The sequence below is a fragment of the Humulus lupulus genome, chromosome 6 (assembly GCF_963169125.1).
Source record: "Humulus lupulus chromosome 6, drHumLupu1.1, whole genome shotgun sequence".
NCBI lineage: Eukaryota > Viridiplantae > Streptophyta > Magnoliopsida > Rosales > Cannabaceae > Humulus > Humulus lupulus.
In genome coordinates, this window is record NC_084798.1 from 16,878,780 (window position 1) to 16,895,805 (window position 17,026).

Consider the following 17,026-nt stretch of genomic DNA (forward strand, 5'->3'; position numbering starts at 1 on the left):
TAATTACAATTATTAATATATATTTTGGATAACACTTTAAAGCAGGTAGCTAGTTTTCTGTTTGTTTTTGTATTTTTTTCCACTGTTTTATGGAATAATTTGAGGGAAACTAGTTACCAGTTGGGTTGTTTAACTAATTTTATTGGTGATATTCAAGCAAGAATGATTTTGAGGGTAACCAGGTACTCAGGCTGTTTGTTTCCTAATATACCGAGGGTAACTGGTTACTTAAGTGTTTTTTTTAGATTTTTCCCCTAAGCTTGTCTTTTTTATAGTTATGCAACCAGTTTATTAAGTTAATATTAAAGTAACTTTAATATTATATATAGAGGAGTTTGTGATAGAAGAAAGTAAAGGTTTTAATTCTTTTTTTTTTTTTTTGGCTTTTAGATTGTTATAGTGGGGTAATTTATCTTGTATTGAAACTTCAGGGTAACCAATTACCTATATCGTTGTTTTTGTTGTTAATTTTTGGTAACTGGGTACGATCATTTTTTTTTCTTTATGGTTTATTTATAGTGATGGTAGCATTGAAAAATAAGAAGCAAACAAATCCAAGAAATTATTTTGAAAGGATTTTATAAGTTTGCATAATCTATCAATGTGTTTCATTTTGAAACAATATTATTAAAATATTGAATGACACTTGATGAATATGAAAGTCTCTCTTTCAATGAGTAAAGCTATGAAAGGTTTGTTTTGCTGTAGAATATGAATCTATGTCTTTGGCTTTTTCTGTTTGTTTGGCTTCTCAAATGGAGGATTCCTGCAAGTCTTCCTGTTATGTCCTGGTTGTGCACATTTCCCACAGGTGATTATTACTTTATGTTCCCCTCTTGATCTTATTCGTTTCTTTCTTGGTCTTCCTGTAGGGATTATTGCATTTGGAGGCAGTACTGTTATGTCCAAGTCTTGTGGGAGATTCCATTCATCTTTATGGGGCAAAGGATGAACATTTTCTTGATACAATGCTTTCAACATTTCTGTTCTGTAGAATTTTGCACAATAATCATACACACTCAAGTTTCTCTTTGCAATGACAGCTACTGCATGGCCACAAGGTATTTCATCTTCTTGAAACCTATTGTAAGTACATGTTCTATTATGTATATTTACTGTGAAATTTATCCCCTTTTGATCACGAACTTTGTATTCTATTGTGTTGAAAGGCAAGACCTAAAAATAGTTTTGTCATGAAATAGAATCAGATAATAAACATTTTAACTAGACTTAAGATTTAAAGTAACTAGTTATGCTTCTGTGTAAAAAAAAAATTTCCTGTTCTTATGGAAGGTAACTGGTTACCATCTATTGACAGAATAAGGATTTGTAAGAATAAGTTTAGTTGCATACCTCATACTTCATCTTTGAAACAATGTCATTTCTCAATTCATTCTCTGTTGCTGTAGAGACTTTTGTGAATGTTCCATTTGCATTATTTGAGCTGTTCCAAACCCACTTTTGAACCAAACTTCTAAGGCATTCAACCAAGATATCAATGGGGAGATTTCTTGCAGCTTTTAGTGCAGCGTTGAGTGATTCTGCGATGTTGGATGTCATCATGGTGTATCTTTTTGTTGGCAAGTATGATCTTGCCCAAGTTTCATACTTGGCTTTTTCTAAATAGGGTCTAATGCGTCTATCAATTCTATCAAGGCCTCTCATGTAGTGTTCACATTCTGTCTTTGTGTATGCTTTTGCTGCTGCAATGAATTTCATTTGTAGCTCTTCTCCATGGCTCCCATACTTGCCTTTCAAATTATTGAGTAAGTGAAACATGCACGCTCCATGGAAAGCATTTGTGTACACCATATGTACTGCATTTTCTATGCTCTTATGTCTGTCATAAACTATAGCCAATCTTGTGGAGTACAAATATTTTAAAATAAAAAAAAAAACAAAAATTAAGTATTTTTCAATTTTTTTTTTTATTTTGGTGAAGGAACCAATTACTTTTTATTTTGGTGAAAGAACCAGTTACTTTGTTCAGATTCTAAAAGAAATAGCATGTATTTGTGTATTTTGTTTTGGTAAAATGTTCCTATTTGTTTGTAAACAAGAATATATTGTTGAAGCTATCATACCTTCGGGTTCTCCATAGGTGTCTCTCAGTTTGGAGAAGAACCAAAGCCATGAATTATCATTTTCAGAGTCTGTTATTCCAAAAGCCAACACGAAAATGTTGTTGTTTGAATCTAACATTGATGCTGAAAATAGGGTACCACCATGTGCATTTTTCAAGAAAGTTCCATCAACAACAATTATAGGCCTCAAGTATCTCCAACCCTTGATTGAGTTAGAGAAAGCTATGTATAGGTATTTGAATCTATCTTCCTTGTCTGTGAGTAGGTGTGTTATTGTTCTTGGATTTGCTTGCTTCAACATGTAAAGATATATTGGCAACTTTTGATATGAATCATCGGGGTTCCCTCTTACTAGACGCAAAGCTTTCTCTCTTGATCTCCATGCTTTTGTGTATCCCATAGTTACTCCGAAGTCATCATTCATATCATTCATGATGTCATTTGGAGTGTAATTTCTTTTGATTGACTTGTACTTATTCTTTATTAATTCCCCAACTACGATGCTTTTTGCTTGCCTATGGTCTTCCAAAACAATTTCAACAGAGCAAGTGTGATTTGGATTGCATTTTCGTACCTTGAATAAATCTTGATTTCTGTACTTAGATGCTCTCACCAACCAGTTGCATGTTTCATCTGCGCAAGTAACTAGGTACTCTCTAGGTTCTTATCTTTTTGTTTTGAACTGGAAATTATGCAGCATTGTATAGTAGCTAAGAGATGATTTGATTGTGTTCTTATCTTTGTAAATTTGCCCTTGCCACTACTACAAATATAGGCTTTCTCTGCGGTTTTTTTTAAACAATAAATAAAAAGCGCAGTGAAAAGGTTTGAAAGAGTCAAAAAAAGTATATTTAATGTCCGCGCCCTATTTTATTGCGGTTTTTAAAAAAAACGCAGTGAAAGGTTTGAATGGGACACTTTTCTCCGCAGTTTGGGGGCTAAAACCGCATAGAAAAGTGTGGCACCTTTCTCCGCGGTTTTATACCCAAAACCGCAGTGAAAAGTCCACTTTTCTCTGCGGTTTTGGGTATAAAACCGTGGAGAAAGGTGGTCTCCACCCACTAAAGCCCAAAAACCTATTTTTCCCACTCATATTTCTCATCTTCTTCTTTGTTGAACACGGCCGAAGCTCTCTCCCTCCACGCCGTCCCTACCCACGGTAAGCCCCACATTGTCTATTTTTTTTTGTTTTTTTCCCATTTTCTTGCATATTAAAGCTTGAAATCATGTATATATAGTTAATCTTGAGTTATTTTGAAGTTTTAGGGTAAAAATGAAGAAATATTGTGTGGGTTTAATGGTAGTTTCTATGTATGTTCATATGGTTATTTTTTGTAATATTTTTGAAATTTTATATAGGATTTGAGGACATTTTCATTGTTTAAAACGTGTATTGATCACTAAAACTTAATTTATTTAATGTATATTTCGGTTTAGGGTATTTTTGTATTATTTTATTTAGAATAATGTTGTTTACATAATTTTTTATATTAAAAATTAATTAGTGCTTGCATAATTTTGTATATTATTTAAGTAATGATTTTTTTAAAGTATATTTTTGTTAATTATATTATTTTAGGATAAATTCAATTACCATATATTTACTAATGTTTAACTTTTTATTGTAGGAAATATTTGTTTGAGTGTGAGCTCCCACTCAAGGTTGAAATATTTGTTCGAGGTTGAAATTGGTGAATATTAATTTTTAAGGTAAGTAGTAATTACTACTTAATTTTTTATTTTTATTTTTTATATTTACAAACTATTGTTAGAGGAGTTTGAATATATTAGATATTCATCCATAGTGAAGTAGGTTCTGAGATAAAAGTGTGTGTTGCGGAGATAACATAAGGTTGAGAACATGTGTGCCTTAGTGAAGTAGGATTTGTGAATTTTCTGTGTGCTGCGGTGACTTATGGTTGAGAACATGCATGTTGTTTGTTATATGTTTTGTTTGATGTGAATTTATAGGTAGATAACTTGGGATATGCTATAAATACAGAGGAAACTCTGCCCAATTTTGTTTTGATGATATTAGTTGAACATGTTTTATAAGTTACTATATATAATAATAATGTTTTGTTTTTGTTGAAATTTTAAATACATATGAATTTTGGATATGTTATAGAAATAAATGAAACTCTGTCCATTTTATTTTATAATTTAATAATTGAACATAATTTTAGAGTATTACTATACTAATTTTCTTTTCATTATCAACTTAGGAATTAGGTAGATATTATCATTATGGATAAGTCATGGATTCTTGAGAATAGAGAAACACAACAATTTCAAGACGGATTCAACCAATTTTTAGAATTTTGCCAAACAAATTGTAGTGATCCGGAGAGAATTCATTGTCCATATATAGATTGTGGTAATGGAACAAAAGGAAATATTACCATGATAAAAAATCATGTATTTTATCGGGGATTTGATACAAGTTATCGTACATGGTATTGGCATGGGGAATCATTGAAAAATAATAATCCATATCCATTCGGGAGGCGAGGGGTTGATGATTTGGGTTATAGTGATTTTGACGATCAGCCTATGGAATTGCTCGATGAAGCACAAGAAGAGTTTGTTGATGATCCTTCAAAATTTGATAAATTGGTTAGAGATGCAGATAAACCATTATTCAATGGTTGTCTGAAACAAAGATTACCAACGATGGTAAAATTTTACAACATAAAAGCAGAAAATGGAGTTAGTGATAAATGTTTTAGTCAATTTTTAGCTGCTTTTAAAGAGATTTTGCCGTCAGATAATTGCTTCCCTGAGTCTACGTATGAAGTGAAGAAAACTTTAAATTGCATAGGCTTGAAGTATGAGAAGATCCATGCATGTCCGAATGATTGTGTGTTATATCGTAAAGAGTATGCAGACATGGACACTTGCCCAGAATGTGATTCACCCCGCTACAAAATTACGGAGGTTATGGAAAAGTAAGTTCTTCAATTGTAATGTATGCATTATTAATTTTTAAAAGTTGAGAGCATAATATGTATTTAATTAATTTTAATTTTTGTAGAGCATACGCACAATGTTTGGAAAATGAATACATCGGCACATTTACAAAATTGGTGAGAGGTTCTTGTCCAAAACAACCTGAAAGTCATGAATGTGGTTATTATGTACTAAGATACATTTATAATCTTGTAAATGCACCGAATCCAGCAGAAGTTATCAAGAAGAAAGTATGTTATATTTTAAACTCTTTTTTTCTTAAGAAAAACTAGATATAGTATTTAATTATCTAATCTATATTAACTTTTCAATTTTGCAGTGGTTTGACAAAAAACAATTCAATATCAAAGAGGATCTACTACCACTACAAAGTGATTGGTTAGCTAGATTAATGCCATTTGTTTATGAAATCTAAATTTTTGTATGTATATAAGATTAAAGTGCTAACTTATATTGGTTAGAATGATTAAAGTCTTTGATTCATTACTAGCCAATTATTTTGTATTAGATATGAAATGTATATATAATAATTTAACAAATTAGTTATACTATTGGAAATAATTATTTATTAAAATTGAAAATTAATTTTTTTTATTAAAAATGCTCGGTTATCAACCGAAATTAAAAAAAAAAATTATTGAGAAAGCCCTTTTCTCTGAGGTTGTAGTAAGCCAACCGCGGAGAAAAGAGAGCTTTCTCTGCGGTTGTAATAAACAAACCGCAGAGAAAGCTCTCTTTTCTTCGCGGTTTGCTTATTACAACAGCAGAGAAAGCTCTCTTTTCTCCGCGGTTGGCTTACTACAACCGCAGAGAAAAGTGTAGCTTTTCTCCGCGGTTTGCGTAACACTTTTCTCTGCGGTCAAATACACTGCACTTTTCAATACTCTCGAAAACCGCAGTGTATTGAGTAAAAAAACCGCAGAGAAAGGCCTTTTTTGTAGTAGTGTGCTCTATTGTGTTCACTTTGTAATCAGATATTACTAGTTGGATTTCATTCAACTTTTTTTTTCTTTTTGTATTGTCCTCAATTATGAAATCAGTTACTTCTTCAGCAAAATGAGGTATGTATGACACATTTATGCCCTCATTTGTTGTGCTTGACATTCCTTCTTCAAGTAACATTTGTTCATTGATGGAAGATTGATTTACTTGCATTAATAATGTCCCCACCTTCATTTCTTCTCCTGTAGCTTTCTGATTTGCTAGTAGAAGAAGGTCATTTTCATTGCTTGATTCTTGAACTATAGTGACACACAATGGTAAGTCTGTTATTTTAGCAGCAACTTTTTTCTTTATTTCCAGAAAGAACAACACTCAATTGTCTGTTACAACCTTCATTGGTGGTGTTCCTTTTTCACTTGATAAGAAACTTCAATAGTTGCTGTTTTTTCCTTTATCTCCTTTTTTATCAAATTCACCAAGTTGTCAAGAGAACAATTTGGTGGTATTAATATCCCAGTCATTGTGTACCCTTGGTACTCGTTGTTTTCATTCCAATTGCCTCCATATTGAACCAAAGAAGTAATATTGTCCATATCTGTAAAATTTGGCAATTTTTTAAGCAGTTAGTTGGTTCTAAATGGGCTAGGTAACTGGTTAACTTAATATTTAATCACATCTTCTTCTGAAACATTTAGCTTTTGTAGGGTAACTGGTCACACTTAGTTTTATATATTTTCTGTTTTTCCAATTAGTTATATATATTGACTATTGTTGCAGGGTAACTTGTTACACTTAGTTTTACACATTGACTTTTTTTCTTTTTTGCAGGGTAACTGGTTACCTTAATATTGAATCATATATTGCATATTTTTACACTTAGTTTTATATAGTTATAATTTCCTCTTAGTTTATTTATTGGTTGTTTTTCAGGGTAACTGGTTACCCTATTGTTACTAATTGTTTTTGTAGTAAATCTTCACAGCTACATCAAATAATTTTTTTTTATTGTAAAGATAAATTAGAATGTAAAATTTTTAGAGTTCTTGTTTCTTGTCTATTTTTTTTTTTTTTTTTGTTAATGAATGTACACAAACCAGTGGGAAGGTAACTGGTTCCCTTAATCTATAGTCTCATACCCTACTGAAACATTTAGTTGAATTTATTGATTGTTTTTCCAAGTAACTGGTTGTCCTAATGTTTCTGAATGTTTTGGCTGTTAAAATTCACACTAATATCAAATTATTCTTTTTATTGTAAAGACAAATTAGGATGTAAAAATTTCAGAGTTCTTGTCTCTTGTTTTTTTTTTTTTTTTTTGGTTAATCAATGTACACAAACCAGTGAGCTTGGATAATTTTTTTCAATTTTTTAGTTTATAAATTGTTTGTGTTTTTCAGCAAGCACATTATAATCATGACATTTTCATTATAATCAAGATAATAGTTCATCTATAATTTTGATTTTGTATGCAAATAATATAGTTTTATGAAGAAGATTTAAGATAGTTTGCAAAAAAAAAAAATGACAATAGAACAGAGTTGACAGAGGAGACGGTTTCTTGCAAACCTTATTTCTTGATCGTGTAGTGGATATGTAGGTCGCCGGAATCTTCAAAGATTGCAGCTCGTATGATTGGAAGAATGTTGGAATTTTTTTTATTTCTGCAGAAATGGACCATTGCTTTAGTAATCAGATTTCTCTTACATTTTTTTGGCAGAAGATGAGCTCAAAACTTTGCTAGAGTTGGTCAATTGTTGTGGTGATCGCCGAAGATACGAGTTGTTGCCGGAGAAGGAAGCTATCACCGGAGAATGGAGTGCCGGAGATGGAAGGAATCTGCAGATAGTTACGTGGTTTTTTATCGTGTTTCAGGCATGAGCAGATGAGTAGAGGAGGATTGAATTGGTAATTACATATGTATCCCTGATTTGTGCTGATGTGTTGTTGTTTAAATTTCAATTGTGGTATGTACTTATTTTTCCCATAATCTAAGTTTTTCTTATATAAAATCTTCTATACATATTATAAAAAGATTGATTCCCATATTTTTGCACAATTACGGCTAAAAAGCCACATTTATGAAAAATTCCCATAAAAAAATTTTGGAAAAAAAAAAACTATCATATTTTTCAAAGTTTAAGAAAAAATCTCATATTTTATGTAATTTTCTCTTATATTTATTTATTTTTATAAAAATTTCTGTATTACTTAAATAAAGACCAAATGCAAAACTTTGGTTGCTTTGCAGCTAGAAGCAATTAACATGTAATTGGACAGCCCAAAATACAAAAAACAGTGATGGGAATGGCTTAGTTTGCTATGGATGGCACCAAATTACCAAGTTCAATGTAACTCCAAATACACTATTGTACACAGAAAATTTTCACCTTTATTGTGCTCTTATCACCAACACTAAAAAGAGTATTTTTTTTTTTTTTTTCATCTTATCACCAACACTAAAAAGAGTATTTTTTTTTTTTCATCTTTGGGTTTAGTAAGAAAAATTCTTTTGTCTTCTATCAGTGGAAGGAATAAAATAAAAGAACATAATAAGCTGAAGAAGCAGCCAGTTTATGTCTAACTTGTTAATGTAATTTTATTTGACCTTTTATCTAGATTTCATTATATCTTGACTTCTTTACAACTTTACTATCCTTCTGGGTTTTCTCCACTTTCTGATCCTGATGAAATCAAAGCAAAAGATTTTTTACTTTCATCAGAGATTTTTCCTTTCTTCATTTGTAGAAACTCAATTAGACCTCTCAGTGAAGCTTCAGGTTCCTCAATCTTCAGCAATTCCTCTCCTATTTCAGCAGGAGTCACCTTTGTTGTCTCTATCAACTGTTCTATCTCTGAGAAAAATTGGTGCTCTGTAATCCCTAGATAGTTGGAGGCTAGTAGTTTGAATCCACATGGGGTGCAAAATGACATGTGGATGTGCACATCCATTCGACCGGGGCGCAGTAGAGCAGGGTCCAGACGGTCTTTGTGGTTGGTTGTGAGTATTATGATACGCTCGTCACCACAGCTAGACCATAATCCATCTATGAAGTTGAGCAATCCTGACAAAGTCACCTGAAAATAGACCAAATGACAATGATACTCAGAGTATCTATACATTGTGTTGTTTTTAACTTTTATGATAGAGAAATTTGATCGAATCTAAAGTAAGACTAAGATATGGTTTTACAATCCAATGCTTGAAAGAAAAAGAAAAAATGTAGAGACTTTCTCTTCTAGCATGGAACTTCAAGTTAAGACTTAAGAACAAGTTATTAGATGGTTCTGCTAGAAGTAAATTTATTAAAGCAAGGATTAAGTAAGAAAGACAAACACCTTACGAATTGCTCAATATAATTTGACTGGACAAGCTCTCACTTATCATGAAAATTCAAGTTTTGACAATATTTTAAGGTTTTCAAAATTGGCCCTCTTCTTTTCACTTACAAAAATCAATTAATCCATCAACTACGGTGCATATCAATATATTTTGGGTGCCTTTAACAAGGGATTTAAACACTTTTGAGTACTCCTGCCCTGTTCACATTAATTGCTAAGAAATTTCACTTCTGACTCAAGGTGATTCAAACACTCATAATTCATGTCCATACACTACTTAAGAAACAAAAACAAGACTTAATAGATCGATCAAACAGTAACCAGCACATATATTAACATCAAAGGAAAATAATTAGAACAGAATCAACAATGGTACCTCATTTTGTGTAGATGGATGGAGGTTCCTATTAGGCTTAGCTTTCCTAAGCCGGTTCTGCAGTTCAATGGAGCAATCAATATCCTCAACAACAAGAATAGACCGGTTTGCCGTCGTAATCAACAACTTCCTAAGCTCAGAATTACTCCTAATACTTGCCAACTCCAAGTCATAGACATCAAATTTAAGGTAATTTGCCATGGCAGCAATCAAGCTAGACTTTCCAGTTCCTGGAGGACCAAAAAACAAGTACCCTCTTTTCCAAGCTTTCCCAACTTTCCTATAATAATCTTTCCTCTCAACAAATCTCTCAAGATCCGTCATTATCTTCTTCTTGATATCTGAATCCATAGCCAAAGTTTTGAAAGTCGATGGATGATCAAAATTCACATCCTCCCACATGTCCATTCCCCTCATTCGCATCATCCCGTTCTGCAAAGAAAAAAGCTTCAATGTCTTTAACTCTTCCTTCATCTTCTTCGACTCCTCTAAAATATGAGGCAAGTAAGAGTTAATCACCATATCTTTGTGCTTCTTATGGAAACTCAACTCAAAGAACCGATGCTCAGACTTGAGGCTCGAATTGTACGGCCCAGAATCAGGACTACTGACGTACTTAGAGCTGATCTGGTTCGAAACCATTCTCCATTTCAGTTTGACCCCATTAAAGGAGTCAACAATCTCTTCATTTCTATCCAAGGAGATTGCGAAGTTGTCTTCTTTTCTGGGCAAAACGACTCTGAATCGTTTCGCATCGGAAGGGACATTAGTGGGTCTGAGATAGATCTTGGCAGCCTTGAAAATATGGTTATAGGTGAGGCCATCGAACTCCTCAATGACCAGGGTGAGCTGGGAAGAAAGTGAACTCGTGAACTTCCTGAGTTTCAAGAAGATTAGCTGTTGAAGCTCGTGAGGGACGTATTCTCGAACGACTGACCGGACTACCATGGCGATGGCGGCGACGGAAGCAGCAGTCGATACCACGGTCCTGGCGGACGGCATTTGAAGAGCCTCGAGCGACGACATTGTTGTGAGAGTGGGATCGAGAAGGGTTTGAGGAGGGTTTCGTAGAGTTTGAGAGGATTTGGAAGATGGGTTTTGGAGAAATCCCAGAAAGAAATGGTGGGTTAGTGTTAGAACATTGAATTACATTAATAGAAATTTTGAACCGGTGGAGACGACCAAGGTAAACCCTGAGAAGTTTCTTCAGAGTCCTTGACTTCCTTTACAACCATCTCTCACTCTCTCTTTCTCTCTCCAAGAAAAAAAAGACAAAACTTTGTCACCAAACGTTTATAGACCGACTTTTGTTTTGTTGGGATCAGTCATACGACGACTAAGAGCACTCCCTTCCGGTTATCTACTTCAACTTTTAAAATATCTCAAAAAAAACACACATTTTTTTATTTTACCTGTAAGTTTTACATTTTACCGTACATTAGATTCTTTATTTTTTTCTCTATATTATTTAAATATTATATTTTCAAACATTTTTTATTCATTTCAAATATTTTTTATAACTATCAATAATATCCTAATATATTTTAATATTATAATATTGGGTTAAAGGATGAATAGTGTGCATTAAATATAGCTTGATACTGTAGCTTTATCTAAAAATATTTGTAAAATACATCATCCAATGTATACTCATTTTTGTTAATTTTAGCTATTTTTTACATATTTTAGTAATATAACTCACCCAACGAGTGCTCTAAGAAGAAATAAAGTTTGAATCTTTATCCCTGCTTCTATTTATTTTTTATTTTTTATTTTAATATAATAATAATAACTAATAAAATTACACTAAAGTCAACGTTAAGCATTATTTAACTCAAAAGCTAAAAGTTAGATTTCAAATCCCACGTCTTTTTTTCCATCAAAAAGTATATTTTGAACTTTTTCCTTTTAATTGTTTTAAGCATTAGTTACTTTGCACTATCTTTTCGAGACATTCATTATCTAATCCAATTTAACATTTTTATCTTTATCAAAAGAAATATAACATACGCATGATAATACCTACTAATTATTATATATGTCTCATAATAATCTATCCCAATAATATAATATTTTGTAATTATTAGACTCAATTGCCCTTTCATTAACTACCTCCATTTCTATCTCTATATTGTATGTTCAACATATAAATTTTAAAATGTTACATGATCTAATCTTATAGATTTCAAAAAAATAATAATAAAATTTTAAAAAGAAAAAATCATCAGAAATGGACATTTGAGTAAAAAGTTATGAACCTCTATAGTTTTCGTCAAATTTTAGCGCAGAGTATCGATTTTCCATCGTTTTGGCCAAAAATCAAATTTTCATGATTACATCGTAAAAGCATCGAACATCGATTTTGCATCGAAAAAACATCGTTTTGGTAAAAAAAAAAACAAATTTTCATTAATGGATCGCAAGAGCATTGAAACAGCAGATTATGCACTGAAAAAGCATTGTTTTGGCCAAAAATCAAACGATGCAAAATGTGATGTTTTTTCGATACTTTTGCGATGCAATCATGAAACTTGATTTTTTTGCCAAAACAATTCAATTGCGATGCTTTTTTATGCTTCTGCGATGCTCTACGCTAAAATTTGACGAAATTTTTGGTGATGCATAACTTTTTACTTACATTTCAGTTTTAGTTTTTTTTTTTTTTAATCTTAGTATTTTTTTTTTCAAGATTTACACGTTTAGAATATTTAAAGTCTTAAATTTTTTATGTAGACCACAAAAATTAATCATGTGTGCTTTAATGAATGCTTCAATGGTTGTGGGTTTCTTTTTTATCTTTGTTTTCGGATGGCCATGAGTAGAGGGAATGAGAAATGAGAGAAATAAAAATGATTTGTGAAAGAGAGAGAGAGGAGCTTCTAGGCGTGGTGGTGGTGGTGGTGGGGAGGGGCTACCATGTTAGAGAGAATTAGTTTGAGAGAGAGTGGGAGTTTAATGAAAGGGGGATTATTGTCAAAATTTTACAAAATGACATATATTTAGGATGCCTATTAAACTTGTTATAGGGGTGAAATATGGTATACCATTAAGCATATACCCTGAAATTTATGTTATATTAATTAGGGGTGCACAAAAAAACCGTTAATCCACCCCACCGGCCCAACACATTTAAATCTGTCTACTTTGAACTCGCCCATTAAAAAACCCGCTGAAATTAGGTTGGGTTCTACCACAAGATGGGTTGGGTACGGGTTGCAATAATATAAGGATATGGTCCAACCCGCACCCGCTACTTTATTTTTTTTGTATATACATTTTTAGTGATAATCTAAATCTAAAAATACAACTCATAAATGGCTCATTAAAAATTATAAAGTTTGTGACCCTTGGATTTTGGGATATGAATCGTTGTATTCTTTATAGTTACATATATATATATATGGTAGTCCAAAGATTTAACTTTTTTTAATGAAAGTTTTCGTTACTACGAGATTAATGGTGGTAACTTATGAATTGTATATAAAAACTTGTTTAGGAAAAATAGATGAAAAGGCAATAGTGTTACTTGTATTGATGGTTTAATATTAGTGAAATTTTTCATAACAAAACTCAAACTGTTAAAATTATTAATGTGTAGATTGATGAGTTCAATACCATTTATAATTTGTATAATTTAGATAATTATTATAATTTTTTTTTTGTAAAGTTTTAGATTCAAGTTTGAGATACTATAATATTTTATCAAGTTATTATTCATGATGACATTGATGAGTAAAGATGGTATAAGTTTGAACTCTATAGTTTAGGGGTGTTCATAAAACCGCCCACACCGCACAAACCGCCTACACCGCACCACACCGCACCGCAATTTGCGGTTTAGAACCTTTTGCGGTGCGGTTGTGGTTTGTATTTTTACCAAACCGCGCGGTGCGGTGCGATTTGCTGTTTTAAATTTTATAAATGCGGTTCAAACCACACCGCACCACATCATTATATATATTAACTTATTTATATTATTTTTTTCAATTTTACTACATTTAAAGTTAATGCATAAATATTTATATAGTATAATATAATATACACAATATCTAGAAAAAATATATAAGGATGCTAACACATATTCTACTTCAATCTAAAGATATTCCTCCTTAATTAAAATAATATTTACTTTTAAATTACATTTTTTCTTTGTTATTAGTTTGTTATATTTTTATTGTTTTGCTTAAATTTTATTAACTTATTGTACCTTTAATTATTTTGTTAAGGGTTTTTACCGGCGAAAATACCCAATGTTTTCACGTTGTTCCACTTTTACACCCAATCTTTTTTTTTTTTTTTGCGGTGAATATACCCAAACCCACATGAACTGTGTCTCTGTCACTACGTAACCCCTAACAGTGTTAAAAACGCTTATGTGGCCAATTGCATGTACAAACCCAGTGTTATATTATTTTATAATATAATGTAATATTATATTATTTTATAATATAATGTTTTAGATTAAATAAATGTGGCATAGAGTGTCACATATTGTAACATATAAAAGAGAGTTACATTATTTGGATATATGTGAAATATCCAAACATATAACATATTTGGTGTTACAAATTCATCATAAATTTGTAACTCCTAAATATCACCCATTATTGTGTAGATTTGTTGTTACACAATATTGAGATGAATTTCTTAAATCCATATGAGAAATGGCTGATAGAGATGTGATTTTAACTCCCATATTGTGTATGGAAGTTACAAAATCAAGTGGGAATAAATTGGAACGTTTTGGAAAAAACTTAAAAAAATTAGTTGCTGAAACTGACCAAGGGCCGCGGTGCTTGAAACAAGCGCCGCGGCGCTAGTGGCTGAACAGATTCATACTAATTCGGTTTTTATCCAATTTTGAACGTTTCCAACAGCCAAGTAACTCCCAAATCTCTATTTTAATTCCATAAAACACCCAATTATTCATTGGTAACAGCCATGGGGGTTGGTGGAATTTGAAATTCAAAGGGTGTCTCTAAACTCTATAAATAGGAGCCTAATGCTCACTTGTAAGACACACCATTTCTATTCACTATAGCACTTGGCTAGAAACACCTTGAGGCTTGATTATTCCAGAAATCATTTCCAAAATCTGTGAGAGATCCCTTAGTGCTTGAGTTAGGGGGAAATAAGCTTTTGGACAAAGGTTTCAAACCTTGTTCAAGTTGGTGATCCCCAATACTCTTCACTTTGGTTGTGTGAGTGAGAGTTCTTTGTTCATTGTTCTTATTCTTGTTCTTTTATTCTATTGCTTTTCTTCTTTTATTCACTCTTTTACATGTATCTTTTGTTTTAGAGTTGTAATCTTATCTATATCTTTTCATTATACTACTTCTAGTTTATTTGTATATTTTGTCTTTGAGTTGTATTTTCTATTTCTATCATCTTCTACCTCTTTCTTTGTTCTACATGTATCTTTTGTCATAGAGTTGTAACACTTTATTTAATCAATCTATATTTACTTGTAATATTATTGCATAGAGTTGTAATATTATAATCATTTTCATTGAGGCAAAACAATATTTTCCTAACACCCAGACACATCATTTAGCCCAGATAAGTTATCAATTATTGATTGCCAAAAAAAAGTTTTAAATCCGTAAAATCCATATGCACGAGAGATCTCCATTGTTGACATTAACCCAGAAATTCTTGTAAACCATTAAAGATGAAGAAAAAGAAGAGAGAAGAGATGAAAGGGGGAGACCCAAGTGTGTCTTAGGGCGAATCAATTAACTGAGGTGGAGCCAAAATGAGGTCGTCGAGATCTAGGGCACGAGGTGTATTTCAAGCTTTTCGTAAGCATTGTGATTGTGGGCCAGAAATGGTGGATAGGACATCATGGACCGATGATAATCCAGGGAGACGGTTCAAATCTTGCTATAGGATGAAAGTGAGCCAGTTTATATTTTTTGTCTTCTTTTTCCTTTATATATTATTAGCTTGGAAATAAATTAATTCAAGAAAACTATTTGTGAACAGTGGAATGGGGGGTTGTAACTATTTCCAATGGATTGATCCCCCCATGTGTGAAAGGTCAAAGATGGTGATACCTGGTTTGCTAAGAAGAGTACATGAGTTTGATGGTGATCTAGGCAGATATTATAAATATGAAGATAGATATGAGCCTTGCTTTGAACCTAGTGTGGAGCCTTTTCAATGTCGAAATTGTGGCTATATGAATGAAATTTTGGATGGAAGAGTTCATGCAAGTTCCTGGTTGGTAAAGGGAAATGTGAGGAAGATGATGTTCTTTCTTTTTCTTTTTTTTGTAATTGTGTATTAGTTGAAAAAAAATGATGTGATGTTCGACCATTCCCAGTTTATTTTACTTGTGATGATCATGTTTGGAAAAACTTATATAGGATCTTTATTTATTTTCATGTATATCTAATATTAAACAAATTAATACGAGATAGCCTAAAACATGTTTCTAAAATTGAATTCAAAGAGAAACAAAGAATAGAATACTTACAGTATACGCAGCGGAATTAAAGAGTCATTCCTTTAGTTTCTCTAACCCTTGTATCCTCTCTGTCGCAGAGTATTATCAAGAAACTGAACCGATCTTCTATTTTCTTCAGAATCTTCCAATGTATCATTAGAACCACCTAGACTAGTGTGGGAAATTCTTAACACATGAGATAGATATAAAGAGAAGAAGATAAAATAACAAAGAGGCTTAGAAAATGACTTATATTTAGAGAGAATCTAAAACTATCAGAAAATCTGACTTGTGACTTATGTTTTGACTTCTCTCTAAGCACTCCTTTTATAGACTCAACTAGGCCATTTAATTTAATTAAAAAATCAATAAAATAATATCCATTTTGAAGCCCTAGGTCGAAATTATCATGGGCTATAGGCCCGTGAAATTTCCCATTTGATTATAAGCCCATTGGACTTAAAATCAAGGCCTGTATTATTTTCTATTGATTTAATTAATTAAATAATTATTTAAATCATTTATCAAATTAATTATTTATAATTTGAACCTTGAGTTAAACTTATTTATTAATTTAGATACAAATTTATCTTAATTAATAAACCTGCCATAATTTCTCTTTTCTTCTCAAAATTACAAAACTCTGTGAAACTATCCAAAATTGACCTGGTCAACTTTGATAATTCTAATTGATGATTAAATCAATTAATTGAGACTATCTAGATGATTTTATCCAAGGTACAATGGGGACCATGGGCCTATGAAATCAAGCTCCAATAAGTTATCATAAATCTAACAAATAAATTTACTAACTTATTAATTCATCGTGACTCCACTATAGACTCGGAATTGCACTCTTGAATTCAT

The 17,026-nt window shown here is 31.9% G+C and overlaps 2 protein-coding genes across 2 annotated transcripts; both read right to left on the minus strand.

The window, feature by feature from the left end:
• Window positions 1-717: 717 nt before the first annotated feature.
• On the minus strand, window positions 718-2,484 carry LOC133784765 (uncharacterized). Its single transcript, XM_062224040.1, has 4 exons — window positions 2,286-2,484; window positions 2,085-2,207; window positions 1,354-1,850; window positions 718-1,176 (listed from the first exon to the last, which is right to left on the minus strand). Exons 1-4 carry the CDS (start codon window positions 2,482-2,484, stop codon window positions 718-720), a joined length of 1,278 nt encoding a protein of 425 aa, XP_062080024.1.
• A 5,817-nt stretch (window positions 2,485-8,301) lies between these two features.
• On the minus strand, window positions 8,302-10,966 carry LOC133781746 (AAA-ATPase At3g50940-like). Its single transcript, XM_062220810.1, has 2 exons — window positions 9,712-10,966; window positions 8,302-9,071 (listed from the first exon to the last, which is right to left on the minus strand). The coding sequence occupies exons 1-2, from the start codon at window positions 10,735-10,737 to the stop codon at window positions 8,646-8,648; spliced, it is 1,452 nt and encodes a 483-aa protein (XP_062076794.1). The 5' UTR covers window positions 10,738-10,966; the 3' UTR covers window positions 8,302-8,645.
• Window positions 10,967-17,026: the final 6,060 nt, after the last annotated feature.